Source organism: Thamnophis sirtalis, unplaced genomic scaffold (assembly GCF_051295495.1).
Source record: "Thamnophis sirtalis isolate CommonGarterSnake01/CBP01778 unplaced genomic scaffold, rThaSir2_p1.2 scaffold_9, whole genome shotgun sequence".
Classification (NCBI taxonomy): Eukaryota; Metazoa; Chordata; class Lepidosauria; order Squamata; family Natricidae; genus Thamnophis; species Thamnophis sirtalis.
In genome coordinates, this window is record NW_028261389.1 from 62,535,393 (window position 1) to 62,551,771 (window position 16,379).

Below are 16,379 nucleotides of genomic sequence, written 5' to 3' on the forward strand. Positions count from 1 at the left end.
AGGGAATTCATTAGGGAGATTTTTTAATGTGTTTTTTAATCAGATACTCATGGTCATTAAAGTGGCTAAATTCTTTCAGAATCTTAAACAATATACTTCCATGCCATGAAGATCATCAACTACTTTGTGTATCAGGTGGCTTTTAAAGTATTGTAGTAAGATAAAACTGGCTCTTTTTCTGAGAATCGGTGAAGGAAGAGGAGAGGAACTGCACCCTTTTGGTTTCTAGTCATTGGATGCTTAAAATACCTGAAATATATAATTGGAAAAGCTACCCTCTGTGTATAGCTAAACCTTAATTGGGCCAATTCAAATTTACAAAATTCAAGATGTTATATATAGTGAGGTTAATTTATTGCTGCTGGCATTTTAGAATTGAATGTAATAAATTGTGTTTTAAAAATTCATATATAGCTAAATGGGAGACCTCAAACTGTAAGCTATTGATGACATTGATTGATACACTTATTAACACACTTATGAGATCTCAGGGGGGAAAAAATTAGTGAACAAATGTGATATGCTTGCCTGCACCAAGCTCCAGATGACTTTCCTCCTTCTCCCAAATCTGGATTATTGCACCATCTTAATAAATTTTGATATATATATTTAAAAATTCTGAATCTAACGTGAATATTTTTATGTTTCTTTAACTTTTCCAGGTATCACATATAAAGAAGTTGTAAACTTTAAGCCATTGCAATTGCCTGAGTCAAAAGAAACGGTAGTATAACATCAAGTTGTGGGTTTGTTTAAAAACAGAGTAAAGAAAAGAGATTGTAAATGTTAAATTTATGTAAATGTATATATGTATATAATTGTACAAATCTTTTATAAATTAGATGTAACAATTTTAATATGAATTTTGAAGCCATTGTGCTGAATTTTTTTATATCGTAAATTACAGCAGTCCCTCTGTAACCTTAATTCTCTTATAGAAACAAAACTTTCCCCCCCAAGATGGATATTGATATGTTTACCACCTCTATTATGATATTTTTCAAGGTATTCCTTGATTTACGACCACAATTGGGAACAGAATTTCCATCATAAATCATTGTGATTGTAAGTTGAATCTGATTTTATGATAATTTTTACAGCCATCATTAAGTGAATCAACACAATTCTTAAATGAATCACATGATCAGTAAGCAAATCCAGCTTTCTCAATGGGCATTTTTTGTCAGAAATTGACAAAAAAGTCACAAATTGTGATTACATGACTGCAGGATGCTGCAACCATGAGAACAATGTGAGCCAGTTGCCAAGCAGCCCAATTGCAATCACATGATTGCAGGGATGAAGTGACAATCATACGTGACAGTACGGATTGTAAATTGCTTTTTCCAAGGCTGTTGTAACTTCGAATCATCATTAAATGATCATAAGTTGAGGACTGCATATATATTGAGACCATGCACACTTGTTGAAAATCAGTTATCTATATTTTGAATATTTGCTTTGAAGCTAGTGCCTTTATAAATGAGATTATATGATTATGTGAATGTTTCATTCTGCTACATGAGCATCTCTAGAAACAATTCTGCAGTCCCTTCTCTTCCTCCTAGTTTATAGATTTCCTAGTATATAGGTTATGTGCTCATAATTTCTTGTACTTAAAAAAAATCATTTGAAAAATACAGCAATTTGTTTTCACTACGTTTACACTAAATTGGAAAATAACTCATAATGTGCATATTGAGCATCAGTTTTGTAGAGTCATAGCTAGCAATATGGACCTATGAACATGGGAAATTTACAGTCAAGTTCCTGTATCTTACAGTGGTCCAAAGCCCCTCGACCAACTCTTCAGAGAGTAGATTACATTTTGATTAAGTCAGATTCTCTTGTTCAGTATTTCCTGTTGTGACTGGCACAGATAATCCAAGGATTTAATTTAGTAATAATTCCTAGTTGTGTTGCTTGAAATTTTATACACTAATTTAAAAAGGGACTTTTTTAACATGCAAAACATACAATCTGTTTGTTTCCTACCATGTCTGTTTGCTGAATGTTATCTAAATTCACTGCTTTCTTTTTGCATATTTGCTTTTCTGTGCAGGGTTCTTTCAATGAAAGAAATCTAGAATCCCAAACTCAACCTTCTGTAACTGTGAATATGCGCCTTTAAAAAACATGTATGAAAAATGGTTAATGATTAATGAAATAATCCATCTCTCTGGTGAAAATAAACCTTCATAAATATGACTATTGAGTTGGAAATATAGCATGCCATTCCTTTTACTTATCAATTCTGTTGATGCTGAGAAACTCAGGAATAAAAAAACAGTAACTATTTTCTTTTAAAATTAAATGTAAATACAAGTGTGTTGTAAATTGAATGTATTGTAAATTCTTCGCAATGCTTTGTCTACCTCCAACTTCAATAAATAACAGTAATGTTTTTCTTCTCTGTTCTGAGCAGTTTTTCGTAAGGCTAGCAATTTTTTAAAAGACAAATATTAATTGCTATTAAAATCAGGTGGAAACAGCTGCCAGGATACAAAAGAAACCACTCTTTTTTGTTCAATTAATCACAACAACCAAAAGAGGCAGCTTCTTCAAAGAGTTCCTGTATCTTTTTTGCAATAAAATTCCAAATTGCAGCACAGTTCTATCAGGTTACCATCAGTAGTTCAAACTGAAAGGCAATATCCAGTGTTCATTTAGGGAACATCATCTAAATGGAAGAATCAAGTTGAGATTTTCTGGATTTCTTGTACTGACATCTAGCGGTTGTCAGGATTTATGCAGCCTAAAATTCTATAAGGTTAGACTGTCTAAGGTGAATTTATCTATTGGGGATACAGAATAAAAGAGTGTGATCTATTATGGTTGTTGTACCCAAGTTGGCTGTTTTTAAGTGTGAAGAAAATGGGCAGACTTCATGTGCTTCCAGTAACTTAATATTCAGCCAGAAAGTATAGTTGTCTGAAGAAAACTTGCTAGGTCTATATTAATGCAAGGATGATTTCTTTTTCTCAAAATAATTTTCATTCCTAACTGTCCTTTGAAGATTTAGAGAAGATGATAGATCAAAGACCTCACTTGTTTTGCTTGCCTTCCTTCAGGTAACCATCTATCCTTTTGTATCCAATCTAGTTAACTATTTGCTTAACTCTGGAAAATATTTCCAACATGGCTTGTGGACTTACTTCCAGTACATCTTCATAAAAGGTACAATTTATTTGTGGAATCAAATATTGAAGGATGATGTGCTAGGAGTAAGATAACTTGATGAAGGACACTTTCATGTAGATATGTTTTTTTGCAGGATAACCCTTCTGGGTGCATAAATGGCCACATGCTAGTTTATAAGCACATGAAGTAATGGTTCCATCTAGCCCCCACTATTAATACGTAGGCCTGGAAATCCTATTCTTGTCACTGGTTCCTTTCAAGGACAAAGCTGATGAGACTGAAATAAAACAGGTTTTTATCCTTCATCTAATCTTGATGAAGAATAACTCATTCAATTGTTTTGGTATGTTAGCTTTTTGGGGATTTACTATTTTTCAATCATTTTGATACATGTCTTGAAAGTTTTGTACAGGTAGTCCTTGACTTACGCCATTCCTTTAGTGACCATTTGAAGTTATATGACCATTTTTCACCTGACTGTTGCCGCATATTTTGATCACATGATCAAAATTTGGATGTTTATCAACTGGCTCATATTTGTGTTGGTTGCAGTGCCCCGGGGACATGACCAGCAAAGTTAATGTGGAAGCCAGATTCATTTAACCATATTACTAACTTAATAACTATGGCAAAAAAAAAGTGATAAAATGGGGCAAAATTCAACTGTCTTGCTTAACAATAGAAATTTTGTGTTCAATTGTGGCCGTTAGTCGATGACTGCCTATACCTACAGCATATTTTTAAATACCGTATTTTTCGGAGTATAAGACACACCTTTTTTCCTCAGAAAAGAGGCTGGAAATCTCGGTGCGTCTTATACATCGAATACAGCATTTTTTTGCCTCCCGGAGCCCCACCCCCCTCACCAAAATGCCCGTGCATACCCTTATGGAGGCTTTCAGAGAGCTCCTGGGGGCTGGGGAGGGCAGAAATGAACAAAAAATGGGCCATTTTTTGCCCCCACCCCACCCCAGCAGCTATAAACCTCCATAAGACTATGCATGTATTTTTTCTTTACAAAAAAAATGGTCCCATTTTTGTGAAAAATGGGCCATTTTTTGCTTGTTTTTGCCCCCCTCCTCCAGGAGCACTCTGCAAGCCCCCCCAAGGCTATTCATGCCTTTAAAAAAAACGGGGCCGTTTTCATGAAAAATGGTCTGTTTTTTGGGAGGTTTGCAAAGTGTAAAAACTTTTTTTCCTTTTGGAAAGCTCTTTAACTGATTGATGAGAATTACATTGATCAAGTGCTGTGCCAGCAGAAACAAAGTCTTAGGTGCTGCAGATTGTCAGTGATTTCCTTCTCCAGCATATGGATAAATACACCTGGAAACATCTACCTACCTACCTACACACACTCTCTCTCCCTACCTACCTACTGTATCTCTCTCTCTCATCTCTCTCTATCCCATTATCTACCTACCTAACTACTCTCTCTCCCTACCTACCTACTGTATTTCTTTCTCTTTCTCTCTCCCCCTCTATTTACCTACCTACTTTTTGTTTTAATTTGCCTCTTCAAAACCTTGGTGTGTGTTATGCTCCGGTGCGTCTTATACTCTGAAAAATAGGTACATACCGGTATGACTATGAAATCCGCTATAATAATAATAATAATATTTTCTTCACCTTGAGTATCCCTTCTGTGCAGTTTAAAAAAACACAATACATTTCACAGATCAAACACCTATATCCATAAATCATGATACAAGTATTCAGTTATACCTTGTGTATAAAAACAGATACTTGTAAGGACAGTAATACTATATCGTGAATTATGTGAAAGGGTTCAAAAGTGTTCTGGGTATTTTTCTAATTTGAAATCCTTGTCACTTATGGTCACAAGGAGGGCCTTTTTAATACTAACATCAATGTGTTTTGAACACATTGTGATCCCCAAACACGACAACCCCCCCTGACGTGAACTCAAAAGATTCCTTTATTGGGAATGCCGGCAGCCCCGGCAAAAAGCTTTCCCTCGCAGGCTAACAAGTCTGGCTGGCCAGAAGATGAATAGTTGCTTGCCACACCTCTTCATCTCTCCCCCCCCCCCCCTTATACCAAGAGCCTTGCTAGCAGCAGTGGCTCTTCCTTCCCCAGGATTGGCCCACAGCTTTCCACTACTCTCTGCCTTCTGTGCAGCTGTGTGTCAGGCACTGGACCCAGCTGTTCCTTTTCTTCATCAACCACCTCCAGACTGGGGTTGTTGACTTCATCTGACAGATGGTCAGGCATGCCTCATTCAACATCCAAGAAAGAAAACCCCCAACTCCATTTAATTAGAGAAAATATACTTTTACTGGATATGAAATGAAAACAGTGAAAATGACGCAAAGATCTGAAGCAAGAAAGCGTGAACTTGTACATATCAAACGTTTACCCAGATCCCTGCCCCCAATTACCAAGAACCAATGTCCAATCTCCAACTCCCAAAGGTGTCATGTGGGGCGCATCTTCAGGTGGCCTCATTTAGCAGGTATGCAGAGACAGTTGGCCTTGACCAAACCTAAATACGAACCATCAGTATACGTAGAAGATGGTGAGAACAAAACTCCCTTTTCTGAGATCGTTCCATCAGCACATATCCCCTTCCAAATACCATGACACACACACACACACACACGTTATTAGGGCAGCCAATAGTAAGCATGCAAGATAGAGACTGACAGTCTCGTTCTCTGCCAGCTCCATTCCCTCTTCCCCCTCAGAGCTCCCAGGTTGCCTTGATGCTGACCCTGACTCACACACGCGCCTCCTCTGATTCAGCTGCTGGAGGGGCCGGCAGCCAACAGGCCACAACAAAATGCCTTTCAAAGCTGTGCCCATTTAAAACGATTCAGGTCAATTGCAATTTGAAAGGAGGCAGCATCTTTGTGTTTTTTAATTAAAGTAGGCATCCAGGGTTCTTCCAGTCTCCCATTTATGCCTGCAAAACAGCCAATATTTTAAGAAATCCATTCATTAAAGTTCATTTAGTGACCAAAGTTTCAACGGCACTGAAAAAAAAGTGACTTACAACTGTTGCAGCAGCCCCATGGTCACACGATCAAAATTCAGAGACTTGGCAACTGGTTCATATTTATGACAGTTGCAGTGTCCCGGGATCATGTGATCACCTTTTGCGACTTGACAAAGTCAATGGGGAAGATTCACTTAACAACCGTGTTATTAATTTAATAACTGCACTGGTTGACTTAACAACTGTAGCAAGTAAGATCGTAAAATGGGGCAAAATTCACTTAACTGTCTCATTTGGCAACAAATTTTGGGGTCAGTTGTGGTTGTAAGTCGAGGACTCCCTGTTGTGTTTTGCTTATAACTGCATGCACCTTTAACAAAACATCTTCCAGTTGATTAGGTTGGGAGATAGAAACATACCCATTTCTGTGGCTGATAGTAGCCAAGAGTGCGAAAACTCTTGATGTTCCTCCATTATAGATGAAGTCTGTTTAAGAATTATAGCTAGCCACCTAGTGGTTATGGAAAGACATCACAACCAGTTTTCAGGATTGTATATATGAATTTATGTTTATCCTGTATTTAACAGCTCAAAATGACATTGAAGGGAATCCTTGGGCTATTACATCTCCACAGCAACAGCTTTTGATTAGATAAGCGTATCTTTATTATGGTGTTTGCACAGTGCGAAATAAGATTTAGCAGAGGCATGCTTATTGTTAATGGAAAATTTTCCCAGCAACTTTTTATAGTAGGATGTGCTCAAAGAAAGTGTGTGAAAGTAAGAGTATGGCTGCTACTCAATTAATAAAAACAGAAATATAATCACTGATGGGAGATAGATTGTTTTAGAGCTATTTACTTAAAGAAGAAGAAAGATACAGGCTTGAAAATTTATGAAAATTGATAGAAATAACTCTTGAAATAAACTACTTTTACTACATCTGAGAAAAAAACAGAATGCATTTTATTGTAATGATAGGGAAACACTCTCATTTCTCAACTCACACTAGGTGTGTTATTTTTTTACTACCCATTTAAAATTTATTATTCAATTCACAGTCTGGGACTGATAAAAACTTAACAGTTTAAGTCCTAACAACCTAAAAGCTATTAAGGTAGCAGCTGAGTATTATAGGCAGTTCCGAGTAAGGTGTTTTTGTTGTTGTTGCAAAGTCAGAATATTCAAGTCTAATATGAGTTCAAAATTTTCATGCATCTAGGCAACCCTTTGGGTATTGCTCCAAGGGCTCCTATAACTATTGGTACAACCATTGATTTCTTCCTCCACAATCGCTTAACTTCAATTTGCACATCATGATATTTTGTTATTTTTTTCTAGTTGTTTCGCTTCAAATCGTGCATGACCTGATATTGCAATATCAATGAACCAGACTTTTTTCCCCCACAGTAGTGATGTCAGCTGCCTTGTGGGCCAGATGTCTGTCTGTTTGGATCCCACAAGATCTTGACCTGTTTGTTTTCAAGAACTTTATCAACTTGGTGTCCCCAGTAATTTTTGTTGCATTCAAACCCAAACTTCTGGCAAAGTTAACAATGCATAATTTTGGCAACTTGATCATGACATTGTAGATAATTATTATTTTTATTATTGAAATTTCTTTATCTTATCCTATTGAAACCAGCCTGCTTAGGATTTAAAAAACATGAAGCAATTTACATGTCATTTCCTTGAGCAAGATTATATGCCCTAATTTAAATTTTGCATTACAGATGTGAGGAAAGGAACCCAAATCCAAACAATTTATTTCAATAGCTTTAATGTACAAACAAAAAACCAGCAACCTACGAGTGCTGTACTGTACATGGAACAATGGCTTTCCATCTATATATCTTCACGGTGGAAAATCAGGGGTCAACTCAAACATGTTGGATGAAAAGGGTGTGATCAGATGCATCTCCCAGAAAGACAGCCTCCTATTTTCTCTAAATATCCAGGTATTTCAGAAATATATTGCTTTATATTAAAGATAAACAATTTAAGGCTCCAGACGGCATTCTTGTTGCTTGAGCTGATAAACCATCAAAGCTGTGCAATTCTTTCAGTGAAAGCTGCCTGATTTTAATATATAGCCTGCAAAGTTTTAGCTCTAGGAAGGGCTACACCATCTACCATTTTTAGTAATAGGCAACAGTTTTAGTTCAGTAACATACAAATTCATGTTAAAGATAATTAAGAACTGTAACCATTCTTAATTGGTGACTATTTGTTTGCAGGTGATATCTATTGCAAATTCTAGTAATACAGCTAAGGATATTAAGATAGATTTGAAATAATTTGTAGAAGTGCCAGTCATTTTTCATGAGTCACAATTCATGTTTTTCCATACCTTTCCTAAAATATTAAATGAGATAACGTATTTTAAATAGAGCCATAGAAAGGAAATCCTTCTAATATCTAGGAATTAATTTTATTTTAAAAAATCAACAAACTAATAATAATTTTATTATGTGAAAAAAGTGAAGGAAATGAAAAAGTGGGATTAAAAATAATTAAATATGCTGGGTTGAATTGCAAGATTTAATGTGATGGCTCTTTCAAAATTAAATACTGTTGTGTTTTTTTTTTAACTTTTCCAGTAGAAGTACCAAATAAAATATGGCAAAGAAAAGGGTTTAACTTGTTTCAAAACTAAACAGTTAAGAATTCATGGAAAGAACATGTAAAAAGTTTCTGTTTTTACAATTATGCGATCAGCAGTAGATTTGGGGCACATCATTCTCTTTACATTGGAAAAGGAGGGAAGGAAAACCTTCCAGTAATCAGCATTCATTTGTCTGCCTGTCTATCTGTTTACGAGCTGTTTTTTCACTGTTTTTATCTCCAGTGACTTCAAGGCAATGGACAGATCACAAACAATAATAAAAAACAAAAGCTGTAAAAAAACATAGAAATCAACAAAAAATAAAATAAATCCAAGTTCCCCCAATTGCAAGCCATTCCCTCACATTCATTTTAGACTTGAGAACCTCCCTGAGATGCAGCCTCACACTACCTCAATATTTCCATGCAAAAGCAAAATTAATTTCAAAGCTTGATCTTGCCAGATCAAGGGTATGTCACAGGCAAGGATAAGCTAGCTGAACTGTAAGATAACGACAGAATTAGGAATAGATAGTCCTCGATTTACAATGATTCATTTATTGACTGTTCAAATTTACAAAAGGGCACTGAAAAAACTTTAGACAGCTTTTCAAACATGACGGTTGCAGCATGCCCATGTTCAAAATTTAGACACTTGGCAACTGACTCATGTTTATAACAGTTGCATTGTCCTGGGTCATGTGATCACCTTTCAAACCCTTGCAAGCAAAGTCAATAGGGAAGCCAGTTTCACTTAACAACAGTGTTACTAACTTAAAAACTGCAGTGATTCACTTAACAATTTGGGCAAGAAAGGTCGTAAAGTGGAGCTAAAATCACTTAAATGTTTCTCTTAGCAACAGAAATTTTGGTCTGAATTGTGTTCATAAGTCAATGACTACCTGTAACCCAACTCTGTGAATACTTTATATTAAACATGAAAAAAACTCTCTAAATCAGAGGTTCTCAAACTCTGGGTCAGACTTTCTAGGGAAAAATGAACAAATTTAAGAAGGAGTGCAAATTATGTCAGCCTTGCACATAAGAAAACTGATTTGATGTGAAAATTAGCTCTGTATCTTCCTGGATCTGGGCTGATCACATGAAATGATTCCTCTTTTTAAAGAATAAGAGCACCATATGGTTTTTTTTTTATTTTGCAAGAATATATTCTGTAAAAGGGAGAACTTTTCCCCCGATCCAGATTTAGGGTTCAGCGGGTTGAAGAATGCACCTGGTGTTGCAAATCAATTGGGCTGAAGAGGAATTGGTATAAAGTGATTGCTGATTTTAAGACATGGCTGTGTCTTGGGGGAGGGATCTGGTTGGGGAGGGATATTCTCTTTCTCTCCCTCTCTTCCACTTGAACTTGGTGTACAGATGTAAAAGCAGGGGGGAACTGTTTGCTTCATGCAAACAGAAAGAAATGAGAGGGGGAGCTGTGATGTGCACCAAAGGACAAAAGAGAGTTACTGGCAGAGAGTTATCATCATGAGTCTTGCTCAAATGGGTGGTTTAATAAAGCCTCCATTTTAAGGGGCAGTTTATCAATTTATTGAATAAAAGGGAAAAACCTGATCCTTTGGCTGCCTTAAGAACTGGATCCCTCAATACTGGAACTAGTCTAAAAGAGTTATGTGATTTGGGGCCCAGCATCATTAAGTTATGCAATATTTTCTTTGAGTAGAATCTTTTCTATAAATATTTTTTTTTGGTCTGAATTACTTTATGAGAAATGATGTCTGAAGTTAAACACCTCAAGAGAGAATTTCTCTGCTCTTTCTCTGTCCTTAAACAACACCATCTAACAAAAGTTTGGCCTGCAGAAAAATGTATCTGCACCTAAACAGAAGGAACAGAGGGCGCTGTCTCTAGAAAGGCTCCATACAAAGAGCATTGGCTTCTGTACCAAAAGCTGAGAAAGAGGCAGCTTCAGAGATTTCTTTCTAGGTTCTAGAGATATTTGGCTGCCAAAAATGTATGCAGAAAAGGTGGAGCAGGTCCCCTTCAGCTCTCTGGGAATTTTATTGGTGGTAGGACTTCATCCATCCAGGGTCAAAGCTCACCAATTGCCAGGGGTCACTGAGGAGAGCAAAGTGAAGGAGAGCGAAGATGTTTTCCAAGATGTAAGTAGGTCTTCAGAAGGGCTGCTCTCTCTCTCTATTTTCTTGTTTGGGAGGTGGAAGGTTTGTCTATGTGTGGGGAAGGAGGCAGGTGGTAGAAGACATCCATGATCTGATCTTCAAAGCTGTCCAGAAGAAGCAACACACCTAGAGACTGTACAGCAAGGGGGAAAAAAAGTTTTCCTGTGATCGTAGAGACAGCAACCAGACTGGGTATGCCCCGTCCATTAACCAATCTGACTGAGTCTACACTTATGATGTCATCAGGCCCTTGTGGCTCCTCCCCAGTTTCAGACTCAGTCCAACCTGGACTAGCTGTGAGAATTGCTCTCTCTTCCAAAATTCAATTATAACTTTAATTGGCGATTTTTTCCCAAGTTTTTTTTTATTCCTTTAAATTGGTTTTTCAAATAATTCTTTATTCTGACAAATTGGAGGGAAATTCGAAACTGCTCTCTGGCTGTCTCTCTTCAGCCGTCTGACTGCCTGTGGCCACGAGTTCACTCAGGAAGCCTGCTTTGCAATCAGATCGGCCAGCTCACGAGCTACGGCTGCACAGCTGTTTCCCTGCGGTGCTCCTTGACTCAGAGGGACGCGCAACCAGCCGTTTCATGCGCAGCGGTTCCAGGCGAGTTTGCTGGCCCATTTTGCAGATCACCTGGCCACACTTAGTATTGGTGGCCATTTTGTGGGTCGGAAAAGCCTGCGAAGATAGCGGTAGCCATTTTGAGGCTTGGAAAGTGGCTTATGAAGTGGAGAGAAGAAAGGGGAGGGTGGCTTGGTCTCCCCATCTCTCCTAGCAGTTGACCCAGTTTATCCTATTCTTATGGGAAAAATGAAACTGAGGGTTGCTCATTGATTTTGTTGTATTTATTTTGTACAATGACAATAAAGACTAATATTATTATACTAATATGGGCACTGATATCTCTTCTTTTGATCCCACAGCAAGGTCACACCAGCCATGGACCCACCAGTGGAATCCATGCTGTTAGACCTCTATCTTCTATTGGATGGCCACCATGGAGATACAAGATGAAGATGTTTCTGAGGTACCTCCTTCACCAACATTTCTGGAATTTCTTTTCTGCTGTTGACATGGATGGGAAAATGTTCCCCAAAAGTAATAGCACCATCTCTTATGTTTCTTTTCAAGTGGAGAAGTTGGTGGAGGAGGCCTTTGGCCTGACGCTCAGAGGCCTCCTTCGGCAGTCTTCCACCTCAGTGCATTTCATTTTTATTTTGAAGGTAAGGAAATCCCATGAGGAGCTTGAAGAAACATTTGACCAGTGCAAACATTCACAGAATCAAATTTAAAACTTCTATAAAATGTCCCTGGGTGAACAATAACTGGAGGATTGTTCCTTAAGACATGCATCAAATACCATGAGAACTTTGCTTGTCACAAAAGTTGCTGTTCTTCAGACAGGGATCTCTTCGGAATAAATTTAGGAATATTGGAGCCTTATTAGAGGGACTGGATGGTCCCAGAGCCTGAGAGAAGGATGTATTATAAATTGCACACATTGTAGTTTAGCAGTGAGATTCTTTGGTCTCAGAAATGAGCAAACGTGTCCTTTCTTTGTCAATTCCACAGCACTTGCACCCACATGGGAAACTTCTTGCCGGTGCTGAACCAGCTCTTCTACTGTGGGAATCATCATCCCAGGATCGATGTACGCAGGAAAACTAAACTAACAAGAATTGCAGCCTTTGAGTCCCCCACAGCTCTTGGGACCCCACCCTCAAATAACTACTCTCTTGGAACCAAAGTGTGGGGGGGGGAGAAGGTATTTTCCCTCTCATTCCACTTGAGGACATTCTGGGAAGGATGTGTTGCTAATAATATTTGTGTGATGGGCCAAGGGAAGAAGAATTACTCTCCAAGACACTTTGGCAACAGGGTGAGTCACTTCTTTCTCTATCTTCTAGCTTGATGAAGTCCAGCAGGCTTTCCCAGATGTTCCTGGGGAAATCTGGCAGGTTGGAACGACCTACAAAAACATCAATGAAGGTAACTCTATTTGCACTAAGAGGAGAGGGTGAGGACATCAGCACATAAAGTGACAGAAAATCAATAGCATATCTGATTTACCCTCCAATGGTAATCCTCAATTTACGACCTGTTGCTGTTCAACTGTTCAAAGTCATGAGAGACTCGAAAAGAGCTACTTATGACCTGCCCCTTTAGTTATGACAGTCACACCAACCCTAAACTCATGTGATCACATTTCGAGGACTTGGCAATAAGTTCAGATTTATGATCATTTGCAGCATCCAATGTTTGCATGATCACTCTTTGAGATTTTTTTTGTTGTTTTAGAGCAAAATTAAAATAATGGCAAAAAACAGCCACTAGATAATCTACATTGGGACTTAACCACTATGTGATTCGCTTAACAACTGTTGTAAAAATGATTGTAAAATTAAATCTGGTCATGTGGTGACTCAATTTAAAACTGCAATGACTTACCACCCCAAAATTTTGAGCTCAGTTACTGTCATAAGTTGAGGAAAACTACCATAGGTAGAAAACCTGTATATGTTTCCCACCTATGTAGCAAACGGATTAAATTTTAATATCTCTTTGTCTTTCAGATTTTCTCCCTTTGTTTGGAGCCATAAAGTCCCCTTCCATTTATCAACTTCCCTCCTTAGTTTTTTTCACCTTTCATTTCCATGCAGGTGACCTAGCAGTAGAGGAGCTGTCACCTCCCACCCTCCTCTATCGATCCAGCTATACAGTTACTATATATTCAATATATAGTATTCAATCTGCAAATATTATAGTCAATGGGGAACTAACGGAGAGGATACAAATTGGAAAGGGTGTTAGACAAGGGTGCCCGCTCTCCCCACTACTATTTATTACGTCACTAGAGGTCCTTTTAAATCGGATAAGATCAAATCAGGAAATTAGGGGCTTGACCATAAAAAGAGAACAATATAAAGTACAGGCCTTCGCGGATGACATGGTCTTTATCGTAGAAGACCCCTTACTTTCAGGACCGAATTTGATGAAGGACATTGAGAACTTTGGGTGTGTGGCCGGTTTAAAAATAAACAAGGAAAAAACAAAAATGATTATAAAAAACTTCCCCAAAAACCAGATTGGAGAACTAGAGGAAACAATGGAATTAAAGGTAACTAAAAAAATTAAGTATTTAGGGATCTGGCTGTCTGCGAAATGCTCTTCCATAAAAGAAGACAACTATGATAAGTTGTTACAGAATACCCAAAAGGACTTAAAAACCTGGTCAAAACTACAACTATCACTGATGGGAAGAGTCGCAGTAATTAAAATGAATGTTCTGCCAAAAATCCTCTACCTATTTCAAACGGCACCGGTCAAACTAGGGGAAAAATTTTATAATGATTTGGACAAAATGATTCGAAACTTTATATGGAATGGTAAAAAGCCCAGAATAAAATATATGCACCTGCAGGATAAAAGAACTCAAGGGGGAATGGGATTACCGGAATGGAAAACATATCATCAAGCAGCAACAACTATGTGGATAAAAGAATGGGTAATGTTAGCTAATAAAAGAATCTTAACAATAGAGGGCCACGACCTGCAATACGGGTGGCATAACTACCTATGGTGCGAGGGAAATAAAATTCACAATTATTTTAGTAGTCACCATTTAAGGGGGGTATTGATTAAGGACTGGCTCGAAATTAGAAGGAGATACTACACGCAACTACCTAAATGGATATCTCCGACGGAAGCCCTGATATACCCGAATTTGATAAACTTGGATAAAATTGTTACCTACCAACAGTTGCTAGACGACCAAAACAAACTAAACCCCAGGGAAAATTTGGCTGATAAGGGAATAAACATTGATTGGTGGCCATATCTCCAAATTCAAAACAAACACAAATTCGATCTAGCACAACCTGGCTTCCAGAACAAGAACCAGGAATTAGATAAAATTTTAATTGGACCAGATGAGAAATTAATTTCAAAAATATACAACTGCTTACTGATTCGAAAAACGGAAGCAGAAAGGGTAAAAGAAGTCATGGTAACCTGGGCCCAAAACATTGGCCACACAATAGACCTAGACGACTGGGAAAGAGTCTGGGAATGGAACCTAAAATTGACAAAGTCGACGGCCTATAAAGAAAATATATATAAAATGTTCTACCGCTGGCATCTTCCACCGACAAGACTGGCGAAAATGTCTTCAAAAGTTTCGGCCATATGCTGGAAATGTAAAGCGGTGCTGGGCACGTACTACCACATGTGGTGGACGTGTCCGGTAGCCAAAGCATATTGGAAGCAAATACTAGGATGGCTGAATGGAATCCTGTCAATTAAACTATGCCTTAAGCCGGAAACTTTCTTATTAGGAATAATAGATCAAAAAATTTGCAAATCTGACCAATACCTCCTAGTCCATATTCTGACAGCGTCAAGGATTGTTTACGCACAGTGCTGGAAGAGTGAAAATGCCCCCACCAACACTATGGTGATGAATAAAATTTTAGAACTAGCAGAAATGAACAGACTGACGATGCGAATTAATGACAAAGAAGACACAGACTTTTATACAGTCTGGGAGAAGCTATACAAATGGCTTGATGAGTCAGTGAAGACCTAGACATAAAAAGAGATAGCTGACTAACCTAATACGATTAAACTAATAACTCAAATGAACAATATACAACAACTGAGAGATAAACGAAAGGAGAAATGTATCAGGGGCGAGAACCCACCGTCGAGCAATTTTGTTACGCTACAATGTTGGGAAAACTTTAAAAAGCTGATAGGAAATCCGCTATAATTACCTGCATGAAATTAGCGATCAAACTTCATTTTAGATGAGGCGAGAGGACTTATAATCCTTGCCTCTTCAAGCAAGGAAAGGGGAAGAAAACCAGGTTGTCCTCAGCAGAGGAAAATATGCAAATGTAATAAAGGTTAGAAGGGAGGGAGGGAGGGCAGTAGGGAAGTCAGGATGGAGAGGAGAAAGGAGAGGAATAGGAAAGGCAGAAGAAGGGGGGAAGGATAAAGAGGAGGAAGAGAAAGAAGAGAAGGGAAAGAAGGTGGGAAGAAAGAAGGAGAGGAGAAAGGGAAAACTGGGGAAGGAGGGAGGGAGGGAAGAGAAGAGGGTAGTAAAGAGGGAAAGAGGGAGGGAAAGAAAGAGAGAAGGAGATTTGAAAGGAAGGAGGGAAGGAGGGAGGAAAGGAGGGAGATTAAAAGGAAGGAGGAGGGAAAGAGGCAGGGAAGGAGGAAAGGTATGTGAGAAGGAGGGGGGGACCGAGGGAGAGAAAGGACGGGGAAGGAAAGGAGGAAAGGAGAAAAGAAAGGAGGGAAGGCAGGGGAGAAGGAAGTAAGGGGGGGAGGGAAGAAAAGAGGGAGGGAAAGATACCTAACCTTTGATGTTTATAATGATTTGATAGTATGGGAATATCTCGAAATGTAGTTGTATTGTTTGTTACAAGTTATGGATGTTGTATTTTCTTTTTACCAATAAAATCTTTAAAAAAAAAAATAAAAAAAAAAAAACAAAAACATCAATGAAGGTAACTCTATTTGCACTAAG

The 16,379-nt window shown here is 38.1% G+C and overlaps 1 protein-coding gene across 4 annotated transcripts in view; it reads left to right on the forward strand.

Moving 5' to 3' along the window:
• MAPK12 (mitogen-activated protein kinase 12) overlaps positions 1-12,595 on the forward strand; it is a 40,934-nt gene extending 28,339 nt beyond the window's left edge. Inside the window, exons 12-15 of one of the 4 annotated variants that reach the window (XR_015697619.1) lie at positions 663-1,065; positions 11,777-11,876; positions 11,981-12,072; positions 12,422-12,595. Coding sequence is in view for 1 of the 4 variants with exons in the window: in XM_014054790.2 (XP_013910265.1) it covers positions 663-733 (71 nt within the window). In the remaining 3 variants the exon portion in view is untranslated. Of the gene's footprint in view, positions 1-662; positions 2,405-11,776; positions 12,073-12,421 lie in introns of those variants that run through there. The other 3 variants (XR_015697618.1, XR_015697620.1, XM_014054790.2) reach the window with 3 other exon arrangements.
• The last annotated feature ends 3,784 nt before the right edge of the window (positions 12,596-16,379 follow it).